Raw genomic sequence first — 14,010 nt, 5'->3', positions numbered from 1 at the left:
AATGACAAAATTCATGACACTGAAACATTGCAGGAGACCTATTACAAATAACAAAGCCAACACAAATTAAATAAACAAAATAAAAAACGTATTTGTCTGATTTGAAAAACTGGACATTCCAATGGTATCTAATTATATCAATACTGTATCAATTTTGAAATGTGAACTGCACTGATAAAAGTATATTATTATAGTTAAATATATGAAGTATTCACCAATATTTTTCTATTACCACATTGCTAATTTTGGAAACATTGACGTGATTTTTACTTATGTTGTTTAGATGTTTCACTGATGTGCACAAATTGTGCACTTCAATAAATAAATACTTTTATTTACTAAAAATATATTTTAAGGACCTCACAATGGGTAGACATTAATACATATCTGTTAAATAACGTTGCAAAGGTTCTATCAAATTTAAATAGGCACATTTTCTAGGTTAAACCATAATATATTGACATAAAAATAAAAAAATAAAAACTACAAAATCTGCTAAATAAAATACTGTGGGTTTGAAATAAATTTAGAAAATAACCAAATATTATAATAATATAGAAAATATTTTATATTTTCATTATTGCCAAGGGCAACAAGCATAGGGCCAAGATTCACAGTGGTGCTGTGTTACTGAGGCCCTTACAATAAAAAGCAATGAAAGTTAATTGTATAAAAATAAATAAAATATTGCAATGTTATCATAATAACCTGTATTTACACAATGTAAAACTAATGAAAGTATATATAATAGGCCTCTCTCTCTCTCTCTCTCTCTCTCTCTCTCTCTCTCTCTCTCTCTATATATATATATATATATATATATATATATATATATATATATATATATATATATATATATATATGTATCACAACAACAGTGTCTTTCACTGCAAAAGTTAAAATACAAGTAGCAAAGATAAGAACAACGAAATTCAATCATACTAACTATCCCTGGTAACAAAAAATGGCAGTTGATCACCAAATTGATCCATGCCAAACCCCCCTTCCCTCACCCACCCACACCCCAGAAAAGACAGAACCTGTAGAACTCCCCAATCAAATGCAGTAAATACTCTCACCAAACTCCCCTGTCTACAAAACTCACTGTCCTGCCAGAGATGCATGACATGTTACACAGGACAGGTGAGTGGCCAGTGATGCATGACATCTTAAACAGGACAGGCGAGTGGCTGCTAGCCGGCTGCGGGGGGTCAGTAGAAGGGCCCCTGGCTGGGCAGGTAGATCCTCTGGCCTGGTGCGCCGCTGAGGGGCAGGGGAGGGGACAGGGGCGCCAGAGGGTAACTGGGGTACGGCACAGGCCGGCAGCCGAAGGAGAGCAGACCGGGGGAGGAGGAAGGAGCTGGTGGGGACAGGCTGCCAGGAGAGCCCTGTCCCAGGAAGGAGCAATCTGTTACACACACACACACACACACACACACAGACACAGGTTCCATGAGATGTATATGAATATAACACATAAGCATTAGCAAAAACTCTCACACACATACAGGTTTTCTGAACTGTACGAATGAGTGTGTTAGAATCAATATGCATGCATGTGTGTGGCTGTGTGTTTGTTACCAGTGATTACCTGTGAATTCATCATGCATCATACATCAGCTGGGTTCTGTGAGCATGGTGTATCTTAATGTGTATATGTATGAAAAGTGTGGGTGTGTGTTTGTGTATGTGTGTGTGTGTGTGTGTGTGTGTGTGTGTGAGTGTGTGTGTGTATGTGTGTGTGTGCGTGTGTGTGTGCATGTCTCACCCAGGCTCCAGAGTGCGTGCTGCGCGGCTAGCTCCTTGGCGTCCTCCAGTACGGTGCACACCTTGTCGGGCATGAAGCTGCTGCGCGTGCTCCCAATCACCACCTTGTACACGAGCAGCATCTTGCCCTCCTGGGCCACCGTGGAGTAGAGGTAGTACTCGGGGGGCGCCCAGCCGTTCTTCAGGCAGTGGTACTCCAGCAGGCTGACGGCTGAGCTCAGCTGCCCGGGCTTCAGCGCCTGCAGGCCCACGGGCACCAGGCTGGCTCCCGGGTGAAACGGGAACACGCAGCGTTCCACGTCCAGCAGGCACGGGCTGCCCAGGCGCGACGGCAGGCCAAGGGGACGCCCCGAGTTGGTCCCGCCGCCGTTGGTGATCAGCTTCAGGCCCCCCATACTCGCTGTGACAGCCGCCATGCTGGCGAGGTCCTCCGGCTTGCCCTGGAAGACGTAGGCATTGGTGTCGCCGTAAGGGCCGGGCACTGGCATGCTGGTGAGCGCACCACCGCCACAGCCGCCGCGGGCGTTCAAGCGCCGTCCGCCGTCCTTGCTGACGGGCTTGGCGAGTGTGACCTCGATGGGGGATCCATCGACGATGGCACCATTGGACGTGTGCATGGCGGCGACGGCGTCCTCGCGAGAATGGAAGTGCACGAAGGCGTAGTCCGTGAGCTTCTTGATGCGCTCGACGGCGCCGGGCTTCAGGCGCGAGAACTCGGTGCGCAGCGTCTCCTCGGTGGTGTGCAGCATCAGGTTGCGCACGTAGAGCACGCGCACCCGCTGCATGGTCTCCTCGTCCACATCGCGCTCTGGCTCTGCCCAGTCCACCTGAATGGTGTGACCCCACAGCTGGAATGTTCCTGAGGACACACACACACAGCACACATAATAGTTTAGACGCATACTGGTTTACAGTTCCTGTCAATGTGACCTTTAATGTACCACAGACTTATTTTATGAACATTTATGAATAATGATCCTTAAAAAAACCCATAAAAGATACATTTAAAAGCACTGTTTTCAGCTGTATATGTGTATTTAAGCAATACAAAACGTGCAATTGCATCTTCTGGAAGCAGAGACCTAACTGACAAAGTAAACACACCATCCATGTCTTTATTTTAATGAAGCTGTTTAGAGATATTCTATATTTGACTTTACTGCCATTAAGCCAGTCTGTGCTAATGAGCTGTGTGGAGCAGAGGCCCACACTGATCTGGGATCACTCTCGCTCACCTCCTTTCCCGGAGCTCAACTGAGCGCACAGAGGAGCTTTTCTTAATGACCACTTTTCACAGCATTCACACGTCACAGCGACTCAAGAGTAAAAAGGAAACACACACACACACATAGCTTACACACAAGACAGACAGACAGACAGACACACACACACACACACACAGTAAGCCTGTAACAAGCCAGGTCTGGTCTAAAGATGGGGTCACGTGACTGGCAAAGAGAGTCTATTCATTGCTGAACGGGAAAAACTTACATCATCCCACCAGAGACCCCATCACCACCACCACCACTCCACCTCAGCAAAGCCTAGACGCCGTTTGAAACCTTCCATACTTTTAAAAGTATGCCATTATCGTCCAATATCAATGATAATTCAACAGCAACAACAAACTCAAATATGCATTTAACCTTTTTTTCTTGTGCTCACAAAGACACGGGTGTGTATGTTTTCAGTGAAGGTTGTGTGGGCTGAGCAAAGGTGGAAAAATCCTGTGCAGAGAGCAGGAAGCCCCAACCAGTACTTGGTGTCAGGCATCTGGATGTGCCAGCAACCACAACTCTTAAAACCTGGACCACAGTAGCGCAGTCAACTGTCTCAGTGGAAGGCTTTAGCAAACTCATCACAGAATTAATACAAAAGTGATTTTTGTCTTTGTTTGAAGAGTACTTCTGAAATGTCCCAAGTTAACTGGGCTGAATAAAAAGCAATATCTGCCCTCCAACTTGAGTCTTAGATTCATACATTTATTTATTGTTTGATTAAGACACGTGGGTTAACTAAATAAATGTGAGGTATTTTGTGGCATACCATCCATAGCATTAACTCTGCTCAAAGCATGCTTTCATTCCAGAACTGGCTATTCTAACCCCAAGGAAAGATGTTTTAGTTTATATGTACTGTACGTATACCTGGTATGAGTTTCCTGCGGGCCATGGCTGCAGCCTTGTGGGACTCGTACTCCACGAAGGCGAAGCCGCGATTCTTGGTCTTGTCAGTGGCACTGGGGTAAACGATCACATCCACAACTCCGTCAGTCACCTGCCGTCAAACATAGAAATACACATTATTAAATTAAAGCAGCCACTAAAAAACAAACGGTATGCCATTGTTACGTCCCTGTACGTTTTATCAGTGCTTGTTTGCTTTGGTCTGTCTTGTGTATATGTTTTGTTGTTTCAGACAGTCCAGCAGGGGGCTTAATTGCTGGGCCGGCCTATAAAAGGTGCCGGCTGATGTCATCCGGGAGCTCGCTCGCTTGCTTTCGGGATTTTGGTTGGGGTTGCCGCTGCCATGCCCCGCTACGCTGCTTAGCGCAAGCCACGTGTTCCAGCAGTTCTGTCTCCGTCGATCCTGCCTGCTCTCGGAGTAAGAGTCCGGGAAAAGGCTGGTGATTGCCTGGGCTTGTGTTCGAGGCCTTTCGTTTTGGACTTTTGTTGCAGCCTTAGTTTTTGTTCTATAATACCTTTTCTTATATTTTTGTAAATAAATATTTTTGCATTGATGCTCAGTAGTTTTTGGCCGATTGATTTTAGTTTAGCTCAGTAGTTTTTGGCCGACTCAGTTGATGCGCAGTAGTTTTTGGCCGTCTCCTATCATTTGCTCATGTCCCATAGAACCCCTAGACTGGGACGTGACAGCCATGCCATTAAATGATGTCTCTGATTGGGTAGATGAAAACTAACATTTACATTTACACCTGAGGAGGCCAAGGAGGCCTGACTGGAGATTTACTGTTAGTATCAAACACCAAGTGTTGCACATCTCAAAAACGCAAAAAAGGCAGACTTCTTAAGGAATGGTATAACTTTGAACTACACTATTACTATGTGCAACAACAGTTACCGCAGCATTAGGACACAATTGTGCTAGAACAGTTGTGCTAGAAAACGATTATACACATGAGGCTAATGGTGATGATGCAGATGGTGCTAACCTTCATCATCTCCTCCTGGATCTCCTCCCTGCGTTTGTCCTTAGGGATGGAGCCAATGAACAGGCGGCAGTTGTCCAGGCTCACGCATACACCGATGAACTTGCCAGGTCGTATCTCGTGGTTGTCGAGCAGCTGGATGGCGCGCTGGGCCGCCTCGCGGGTCGTGTACATGACGAAGGCGTAGCCGCGGTTCTCGCCACTGAACTCCATCATCAGGCGGAACTCATAGATGCGTCCAGCACGCTCAAACACTGGCACCAGCTCATCCTCGTACATGTCCCGCGGGATCTTGCCCACAAACACCTCGCAGCCCCGAGGAGGAGGCGGCCCATCCCAACCTGCAAGCACACACAGTAATTAGTCATTAAATAATTAGTTCCACTTTCAAAAATTGGGTCCCAACTCAGCTAACTAAGAAAGTACCCTTCAATTACATGTAGGGCCTCTATAAAGAATCTTGGCTGAGGGTGTTTCCTCTTTGTTGTTTGGGATAAGTTGCATCTACCAATAAGGTGCTCCCTGTACCTGGAGGTGGACCACCAAACTTCCTTTGGCCATTCTCCTGAACCATACTGTAGCCAGTCTTCTCCAGCAGGGCTAAAAGGGCTGCTTCATTTGGGCTCTCCAATCGGCTTTCTTCTCCGCCCATGGTTCCGTTAGAGTCATCCATGGCTTCTTATTAATTGACTGTGGATGTAGTAACAAATCCCAAGTGTATCATTATGTTTCTGGAGCCTGGGAACACCTATGGGTACTTTATATTAGGGCTGTCAAAATAACTGATTAATTTCGATTAATTAATTTGAGAAAAAATAACTGATTAAAAAAAATTAGTGCAGATTAATCGATTCCGTATGACCTTTGACCCCGAGCCATTCTAGTCAGTAAAAATTAGACTGTAAAATGAAGGAGAGAAGAAAACGTGCTGCCTGGATCATTGATTGGAACATTTACTTTTAAAAAATGGCCTGATAAAAAATAAAGTGTTGAAAATAAAGTCCTCTGCAATGTCTGCAGTAAGGAATTTGCATATCTTCGTTGTTCATCAACTCTATAGTCGCACATCAATGCAAAGAAATAAGTGTTGACATTGAGGGGAGTGTTAATTAATTTCCATTGTGTCCCCTAGGTTATATCTGTGGCCTGAAATGCCTTGTATGTGAAAAAATTGAATTTGTATGTGAAAATTTGAATTCATTTCCTCAGCATATTAGGTCATATCATTGATTATTATGGCAATTATTTGAACAGTGAAAATAATAATAAAAGAGTTTTTGAACTTTAATGTCACTAATGCTGATTATTCAATGATTCATTTGAATTTAAATATTTAAAATACTTTCATAGCAAAAATTATATATGCGATTCATTTAGATTAATTAATCACAGAGTATGTAATTAATTAGATTATTTTAAATCGATTGACAGCCCTACTTTATATACATAGTTTACTTCAAGGGAAATGTGTTCCCCTAACCTGCAACACTGACAAGCTGGAGACTACAGAAGAATCAGCACTGGGAAATAATACTTTTAAACATAAAATATAAACCCAGAGTCTAACCTTTGGACCTAGCGCCATAACAATGTTCCAACTCATGTTGATTAACCAGTAACATTCTATTCTGCAGGTAATAATAATAATAATAATAATAATAATAATAAAGCTTTATTTGTATAGCACCTTTCATACACAGAATGCAGCTCAAAGTGCTTTACATTTGAAGCATGTAACACAATAATAGTCAGTCAGTCATTATCAATCACTTTTCTTTGCTGTTTATGTTATACTCAGCAACATATCAAAAATATAGAAAATGACGTCATAAGACTGGCAGCCTTAACCCTCTTACCCCCCACAAGCACGCCATATGGCAACTGATGTAGATAATTATTATCTTTTCTAGCTATTGTTAACTGTTCCTATCAGAAACAGCATTGGATAATGTTGGTTAGGGTTTTTTTTTTAACCTAATGTCACCATTAACGTTAGGCTAGCAACGGTTTGAGATGTCATGTTAGCTAACCTTAATCCAAAACAGGAGACAGATTTTTTTTTTAAATAGAGCTTTAATATATCTTCGTTCAAGCACGAAAATCTGTCTCTTTCATCGACTCTTGAGGTTTACAGGGCCTAGGAAATAATATTCCAATCATGAACACTGTGGAAACAGTGTTTTAACTTCAAGGCAGCTGGACTTTTTTGGTTGGCCAGATTTCATGAAGCTTCGGCGGGAACTTCAGAGAATGTCAGTCAATGTTAACGTTATCTAGGTCACTTTGTTAAGTGTAATGTTTAACTGTTAGCTTGATAGGAAATATAAATGTGGCTCATTTAAAGATCGATTAGTCAACATAGAACTTACCAATGTTTACTGGACAATCATGGTAACTTATTTGATCTCTCACAATGTAAAACGAATGTAAGTTAAATTGTGATGCATCAACTTTTCTCCTCTTTTATGTTTTAACATTAACATGGTGTGGTAGCTAGCGCAATGACAACTGACGGTTTAACACTGGCTTTGTCTGTGCATTGGTTCAAACTAATAACGTTATATCAGCTAGTGAACATTTTGCAGTTTCAATTACAACCCAAAGCCACAACTAGCTCGAAAGCCAGAGCTGTCTCTGATCTCTCATTTATGTAAATTGGACTAGTTGCACGCCCTGTCCAGCTCTAACATTAGCTAACAAGCTAACTACGTAAATTCACATAGCTTTTAGCTAAATAAGCTAACTTTAGTTGATGACCAGCTTGTTTCCATAGATAAGTTGAAGGTAATACTCAAGTGGCTGAAATACCTTAAATTTACTGAACATTTAGTTGAGAGTTGTTTTTGAAAGTACCTGTTAACTCCTCAGTAGTTTTCAGTATGAAGTCTGGCTGCTGACAAGATTCTCTCAGACTTGCATAGCAGCTATTCTACTTGCGCTGGAGTTCAAGGATGAACCACAATCAAAGCCACAACCCCTCCCCCTCCCCCTCACCTCAAGCCGGTTACAGTGGTTCGTTTACATTCAGGCCATAATGATAAATTGCCAACATTCTTAGATACTACACCGATCCACAACACCAAACGTTTTAATGCATATTAAACAGACATAATACAGAAGAAAATTAACTTAGTACTTATATTTACATTCAACTTTCATGCAGAGCCTTTCCAGTGAGGAGCATGCTCTAAACAAAAAAGAAACATTTTGATATTTTACATTTTTGTGTTTGTAAGGTTTATCTGTCAATTACACTGGAAAACAACCACCATATAGCCAAGGCCACTAGTTTGCAGTAGGCTAGATGCAGTAGATGTAGATTGTCAATTGTCAGGTAAAGGCAATGATAGTAATGTACACCTGAAACCATGGCTTGACTCCAAGATATTTATCTGACTTTGAGTTTTTTATACTGGTCTTTTCCATCGCCGGGTTGTGATGTGGATTCAAGAGGCCATCCAGATGTGGAAGGAGATGAAGAAGGTGGGGAGCAGAGTGTAAAATGGATCCGTTTGGAGGTAAAACATGATGGCCACACCGATTAATGCACTCACGAGAGAGAACCTCTTACTGCAGAAGATCTTCCGTACAGCTTTACAGAACTGACAAGGAAAGAGAAAGGAATAGTTGAGTGCAAGAGAAGTAAGAGAAGTAAGGTGGGGATTTATTTATGATACGCCATTAGGTGGAGACAAAGAGCTGAGGCAGATTGCATGACCACTACAGAACAGTTTTCTAACATCTGGAAATATAAACTATTGTAGATATTGTAGGCCTGATATTTGATTTTAGTCTTGGAAATGATAAAATAGAGAATCCTTTTTGTGTGAAAAATAATTGGAAAATATACTACATTTTCACTCAAATCCATTGACACCAACTCACTGATAGCTCACAGAGTTCATTCCCTCACATTTGTGTTGCTTTTGTCTATAATTGCAGAGTAAATTGAATGTACATGTTACATAATACATGACATATGTTCATGTATAATGTTATATTAGGCCTTACAGTGGAAGAAATTCTGCTTTGTTAGCCTACTCTAATTGCACATAAGAGCCAGGGGGATTTTTTTCTTTTAGTGCAGTTGCAGCAATAGAGGCTGAGTCTGGTTGGCTGACGCATATCCTACAGCATTACAAAACCCATGTAAAGCTAAACTTAATTCACCTCAGGCAAACATTGAAGCTTTTCCAGGAAAAGATATTTCACCACACATGCGAGGGTGTGACTTGGATTTTTTCTTTGTAAATGTAGTTCATGGGAACTTAAACCTTTCTGAGACTATGATAATACTTGGAAAGAAAACAGAAATTTGCTAAGCCACATTTCTTTATTCAGGACAACAAGGAATTAGTTAAGATAAGGACCGCCTGTGTTAAATCCATACTTAGTTTCATTGTGTATAGTTTTACAGACTCAGAGTGAGACTTGAGAATTTTAGTGGCACTCAAAACATCACTGTGACCCGTGCGTCAGGCTTGTGCAAAATTCCAGAATTGAATTGAAACTGGCTATTAAGTTCCAATTAAATTCTTGAATTTCACTTGCATTTCAATTGAGGTAGCAAACAGGAAGCAGAATTGCAATTCGAATTGTGCACAACCCTGCCGTGCGTGCTCCCCTCCTCCTCTTACCTGGAAGGTCTGGAAGCTCATGTTAGTCCCGTAGCGGCAGTACATGACGTAATGCTCGCAGTTGTACCACAGGAGGCTGTAGCTCACTGGCCCTATCAGCTTCTCCGCCCGGCGGGCCACTTCCTCCCCATCGTAGGGCTGCCGGCTGCACACTCCGTCCATGGGGTTGATGAGGATGTCGCCCCCATAGGCGAAGTCCTCCACCGAGTCCACGCGCACACTGGCCACCTTGGTGATGGCGCCCAGGATGAGCCGCAGGTTGGTCACCATGGTGTCAATGCTGCTCCGGTCGGACGTGAAGAGGGGTAGGATGTCAGGGATCAGGTGGCCGACACGGTCATTTCCCAGGTAGATTCCGAAATGTGTGAACATGGTGCGGGGTACCTCCAGTAGGTCACCCCTCTTGTAGAGCGAGATGTCATACTTGCGCTTCTTGTCCTTGACAATGACCTCCTCTTGCTCCTGCTTGGTGGTGGTAGTCATGGTGAGGAAGAACACGCTCAGAGCCTGCAGCAGAGCCATCCTCCAGCTGGGGGGTAACAATCAAGATTGTGGCCTCCAGCACCTTGGAAGCGCGGGTATTTATTTGTGAGGAAAGTTGGCTAAGCGAGGGGAGGGCCGGATTAGACGAACGGCGACGACGACATTTTCTGGCAGGACAAACAGTGAAACCATATGGGCTTTGGTCAATCACATGGGCTCTTTTAGAACAATGCAGGAGTTTCACAATGCCATTTTACTCCATTCACACCATTTGCTCACAGCTTTTTTTCTCTAGCACCAAATCTGTCTGAGAGTTGTTCTCATTTCACAAAGCAAAAAGGGCAAGATAATTATAGACTATAATCCATGTTTTACTTCACATTGGGTTTTGTGGTGCAATACTTCAGGGTGAAAGCATTTTCCTAAAACCTTTAAATTTAGCATTTTTTGGACCTGCCTCACAAATTGTATAATTGTGGACTTTGCTCTTGTTCATAAATTCTTGTTCAGAATGCCACTAATGTTTGAACACTGATGGGAAGTGAGCAGCCCTGGTTGTGTTTGTTTCAGCCTCTTCCTGTGGTTTTGCATAGTTATGTGGAGGGAGGAGAGGGGTGAATAGTACTGACTCAGAGTACACCAACCAAACTAATTAGTCTGTGGTGAGGCTTTGACAGTGCAGTGGACACAAACCTACATGCACATAATAAGGTCCATGCACACACATAAACCCACCAGCTCTAACGTGGCAATTGCTTACTCATTGTAATAGTGTTATCAAACCATCAAGGATCCGGTGTCACTATGCATGTGACTCATATACTTATTGTCCCATCAGCCCCAGATATACAGTACATGGGACAAGAACTTTAGAAATCAGGTTCTTTGAAGGAGACAAAACACGTTATATTATTCGTCTTCATCCTCAAGTCTTTGAATGTTTTGTGACTCAGTTTATTGAGTGAAGTAGTATTAAATTATGAATCTTTTTTCTCAATCTCAAGTAGGCTTTTATGCCTTCTCCAAGAAGTAACAGTGAAGAGAGTGACAAGAAGTGAGTGGGAGACTTCTTGTGGGATCGGAAAATGACATGGGTTGGCCTCAACCCAAGGGGCCCCTTGGGCACTTAGACCCAAATGTGGTATGGACACTGTAGCTAGTTGCGCACCCTTTTTTGAAAAAAAAATAAATATGGAATTCATTAAAGGGATAGTTCATCATATTGAAGTATCATTCCTGTATAATATCACATTTGCCCTTCTTGTGTCACAGAGACTGTGCGTCTTGACAATGTCTTTCTCTGGTGTGCAATTCTATCACCTTAGTGAAGCTGAGTGGCTGATGGCAAATTGGTAACTGGTGAATTATCACTGAATTGATCAGGTGATTTAATAACACAAGATAGGCTACTGTATAAATAGGTTATGTGTGTTTATCCCCACCATAATATATACATAGTCACTGTTTTGACATTTCAGTTGAGGTGTATAGTCACAGTGAGGGAATTTTCTTCCATATGAAAAGTCGTACAAAGCAGAGTGAAAAGTGGATTCAAAATTGAGGCTTTTTGCAAAATTCTTGTTGTGTGGTATTCCCAACTGGCATTTGCTTAACACATTCCATTACAACAAACTGTATAAACTGTATTTTAATTAAAAAAAGACAAAATATAACCAGTGGAGAAAATACATAAAAAAATAACAGACTGTGTACATCAGGTTACAAGTTTAGTTCAGTCTAAACAATTGTAATACACATTTTTACTCTGTAGCCTACTATTCATAACTACAAGTCATGCTCATGTAGTGCGTCAAACATAACTTCATTCATTGTTCACCTATGTACACATTCTCTTCATGGAAGCATTTACATTATGACTTGAAACAAGTCTATTAACTCGCCATCCATAATGTGAATGGGATAAGGAGAGCTGGGAGAGTTGTGGCAGGCGCAATTCCCACGCAACCAATGGACACAAGTCCCAAGAAAGCTGTGAGAAGGACACTCCTCTGGTCCCGAATAATGGACTTCAGGAACTCTAGGAACTAAGAGAGAACACATAAAAGAGGGAGACAGGCGGTAAACAACAACTTTTTAAGAGACAGGACCTGGGTTGCATAATTCCGTTCACTTGTGCTATAGGCTACTGCCAAACGCTGAAAAGGGCGCCCTGTTGTGGGTGACCCAGATTTTCCATCAGCATGGCTGTGTGTAAAAGCCTCAAACGCCTTGCCTTGCTCAAGTGTCGTCCATCACTGAACAAAACGCTCTAATAAGGCCAATTAGGTTACTCATGCATTTGAATGAACGACACTGAATGCGCTTTGACGCAGGCAAAGTTGGATGCGCATGCTAAAAATGTATTACGAGTGAAATGCCCTACTGACACACACTTTGAGATAGACCCACTGATATGTGAATAGGTTGGCGCCCCTTTGTAAAGGTTGACACACCAAAGATAAAATAGGCTATACAGGCAGGACTGTACACTGAGCAGGACTGTTCCAGCCACAACAAAAGCAGGGATTTAAAAGCAACAATTATATGTGACCGAATAGAGACTTTACTTACCTTTTCTGTTTGTAAACTTACGGCTGATCCGTACCTGCAATAGGTAACAAAATGCTCGCAATTGTTCCACATCAAGCTGTATGGAACTTTATCAATAAGCATTTCTGCTCTGCCGGCAACTTCTTCGTTAGCTAACGGCCTTTCTTTCATGCTGTGGTCCATGCTGTTAATTAGGATAGGTGAACCATACGCAAAGTCCTCGACCGAATCGACCCGAACAGTAGCCTTCTTACAAAGCACTCCCAACAGCAATCTCTTGTTCGTTACCATTTTCTGTATTTGACGCGTATCGCTCGTCAGCACGGGCATAATATCCGGTATTAAATGTGCGACTTTGTTGTCCCCCAAATAGATTCCGAAATGGGTAAATAAAGTGCGAGGGACCTCCAGAAGATCCCCTCTCTGCAGCACCCGGGTAGAGGCTTCACAACACTTTTCGGGCTTCTCTTTTTCTGAAGGGATCAGACTAAAAATGTTAAAATGCGCGAGCATAAAAACTCTCTCCAGGAGATAAGTCAGCGAGTCTAGCATCATGAGTCTTTCGCAGCCACGCAGCCGGCAGTGTTCTCACTCAAGTTTCAGAAGCGCATCTTGTTGCCGTGGGGGTAGGAGATGACATCACGTCATCAGTGGAGAGGCCATTGGATGGACTCCGTGAAACGAGAAGTGTTACTTGTAGCGGTTTTATAGCGCACATGCGAATGCCAAAGCGCAACAGTTGTGCGTGTCATGACCTCGCTTGCCGCCTTCAGCCGCAGTTCATCTGACGCCACCGAAGACATTGCGGGAAGAATGTTTTTTGGAGGTGCATGTTACCTAAATGATTTCACCGGCAAACATCTTGTTTCTAACACAAATAGGTGAAAGGCAAATATTCCAAAATAGCCACAAATCGATGGCGCGTAATTGAGATGGGGAGTTTAAAGGTGACCTGCCTCTTCAAGAATCTTAAAGTTGCCCTGACTCAGTTTCTTGGTTGGCGAAGGACTGGGAACAACCAGAGGACAGACTCTAGGAATGGGGAAAAAAAACTGCCGTTGCAGGATTTTTTGGCGGACTATTTGTTTGCCTGTGGTCGGATGGTTTCGCTGCGGCCATGTGGCATCAATTACATCCCAACTGGCACGAGTACAACTGACCCCTTTACAACTAGCAAGAAGTGGGCGTTGCTCCCAATAAGCCCATTGGCCACACCTGCACTCAATTAAACACAGACAATAACACAGAATATTCAGGTATTGAATGAATAAAACTGTGATATGCAGGGAAGTGTTAAAATCGGGGAAAAATACAGAACAATACAAACAAATTCTAAGTAAACTGTAAACTACACTAAAGTATAGAGATAAATTAAACAGTAATGATGGCAACCAATCACATCCT

General features: G+C 42.6%; 3 protein-coding genes and 1 long non-coding RNA gene across 5 annotated transcripts in view; 1 reads left to right on the top strand and 3 right to left on the bottom strand.

Annotated features, from left to right (window-relative positions):
* Positions 1-854: 854 nt before the first annotated feature.
* rbm46 (RNA binding motif protein 46) lies at positions 855-7,893 on the bottom strand. The gene is made up of 6 exons (XM_048236036.1): positions 7,790-7,893; positions 5,465-5,626; positions 4,940-5,277; positions 3,915-4,044; positions 1,769-2,626; positions 855-1,408 (listed from the first exon to the last, which is right to left on the bottom strand). The coding sequence occupies exons 2-6, from the start codon at positions 5,607-5,609 to the stop codon at positions 1,212-1,214; spliced, it is 1,668 nt and encodes a 555-aa protein (XP_048091993.1). The 5' UTR covers positions 5,610-5,626; positions 7,790-7,893; the 3' UTR covers positions 855-1,211.
* The window catches only part of LOC125289292, a 22,587-nt gene continuing 15,688 nt past the window's right edge, over positions 7,112-14,010 (top strand). The window contains exons 1-2 of one of the 2 annotated variants that reach the window (XR_007192616.1): positions 7,112-7,188; positions 8,388-8,454. This is a non-coding gene — a long non-coding RNA (uncharacterized LOC125289292). Of the gene's footprint in view, positions 7,189-7,275; positions 7,363-8,387; positions 8,455-14,010 lie in introns of those variants that run through there. The other variant, XR_007192615.1, reaches the window with a different exon arrangement.
* On the bottom strand, positions 8,009-10,116 carry lratb.2 (lecithin retinol acyltransferase b, tandem duplicate 2). The gene is made up of 2 exons (XM_048236040.1): positions 9,574-10,116; positions 8,009-8,538 (listed from the first exon to the last, which is right to left on the bottom strand). The coding sequence occupies exons 1-2, from the start codon at positions 10,093-10,095 to the stop codon at positions 8,383-8,385; spliced, it is 678 nt and encodes a 225-aa protein (XP_048091997.1). The 5' UTR covers positions 10,096-10,116; the 3' UTR covers positions 8,009-8,382.
* On the bottom strand, positions 11,690-13,700 carry LOC125289290 (lecithin retinol acyltransferase-like). The gene is made up of 2 exons (XM_048236039.1): positions 12,628-13,700; positions 11,690-12,101 (listed from the first exon to the last, which is right to left on the bottom strand). Exons 1-2 carry the CDS (start codon positions 13,159-13,161, stop codon positions 11,949-11,951), a joined length of 687 nt encoding a protein of 228 aa, XP_048091996.1. The 5' UTR covers positions 13,162-13,700; the 3' UTR covers positions 11,690-11,948.

This window comes from Alosa alosa, chromosome 24 (assembly GCF_017589495.1).
Source record: "Alosa alosa isolate M-15738 ecotype Scorff River chromosome 24, AALO_Geno_1.1, whole genome shotgun sequence".
In the NCBI taxonomy this organism is placed as follows: domain Eukaryota; kingdom Metazoa; phylum Chordata; class Actinopteri; order Clupeiformes; family Clupeidae; genus Alosa; species Alosa alosa.
Note: the sequence above shows the minus strand (reverse complement) of the source record. Positions and strands in the feature narration are given on the sequence as shown.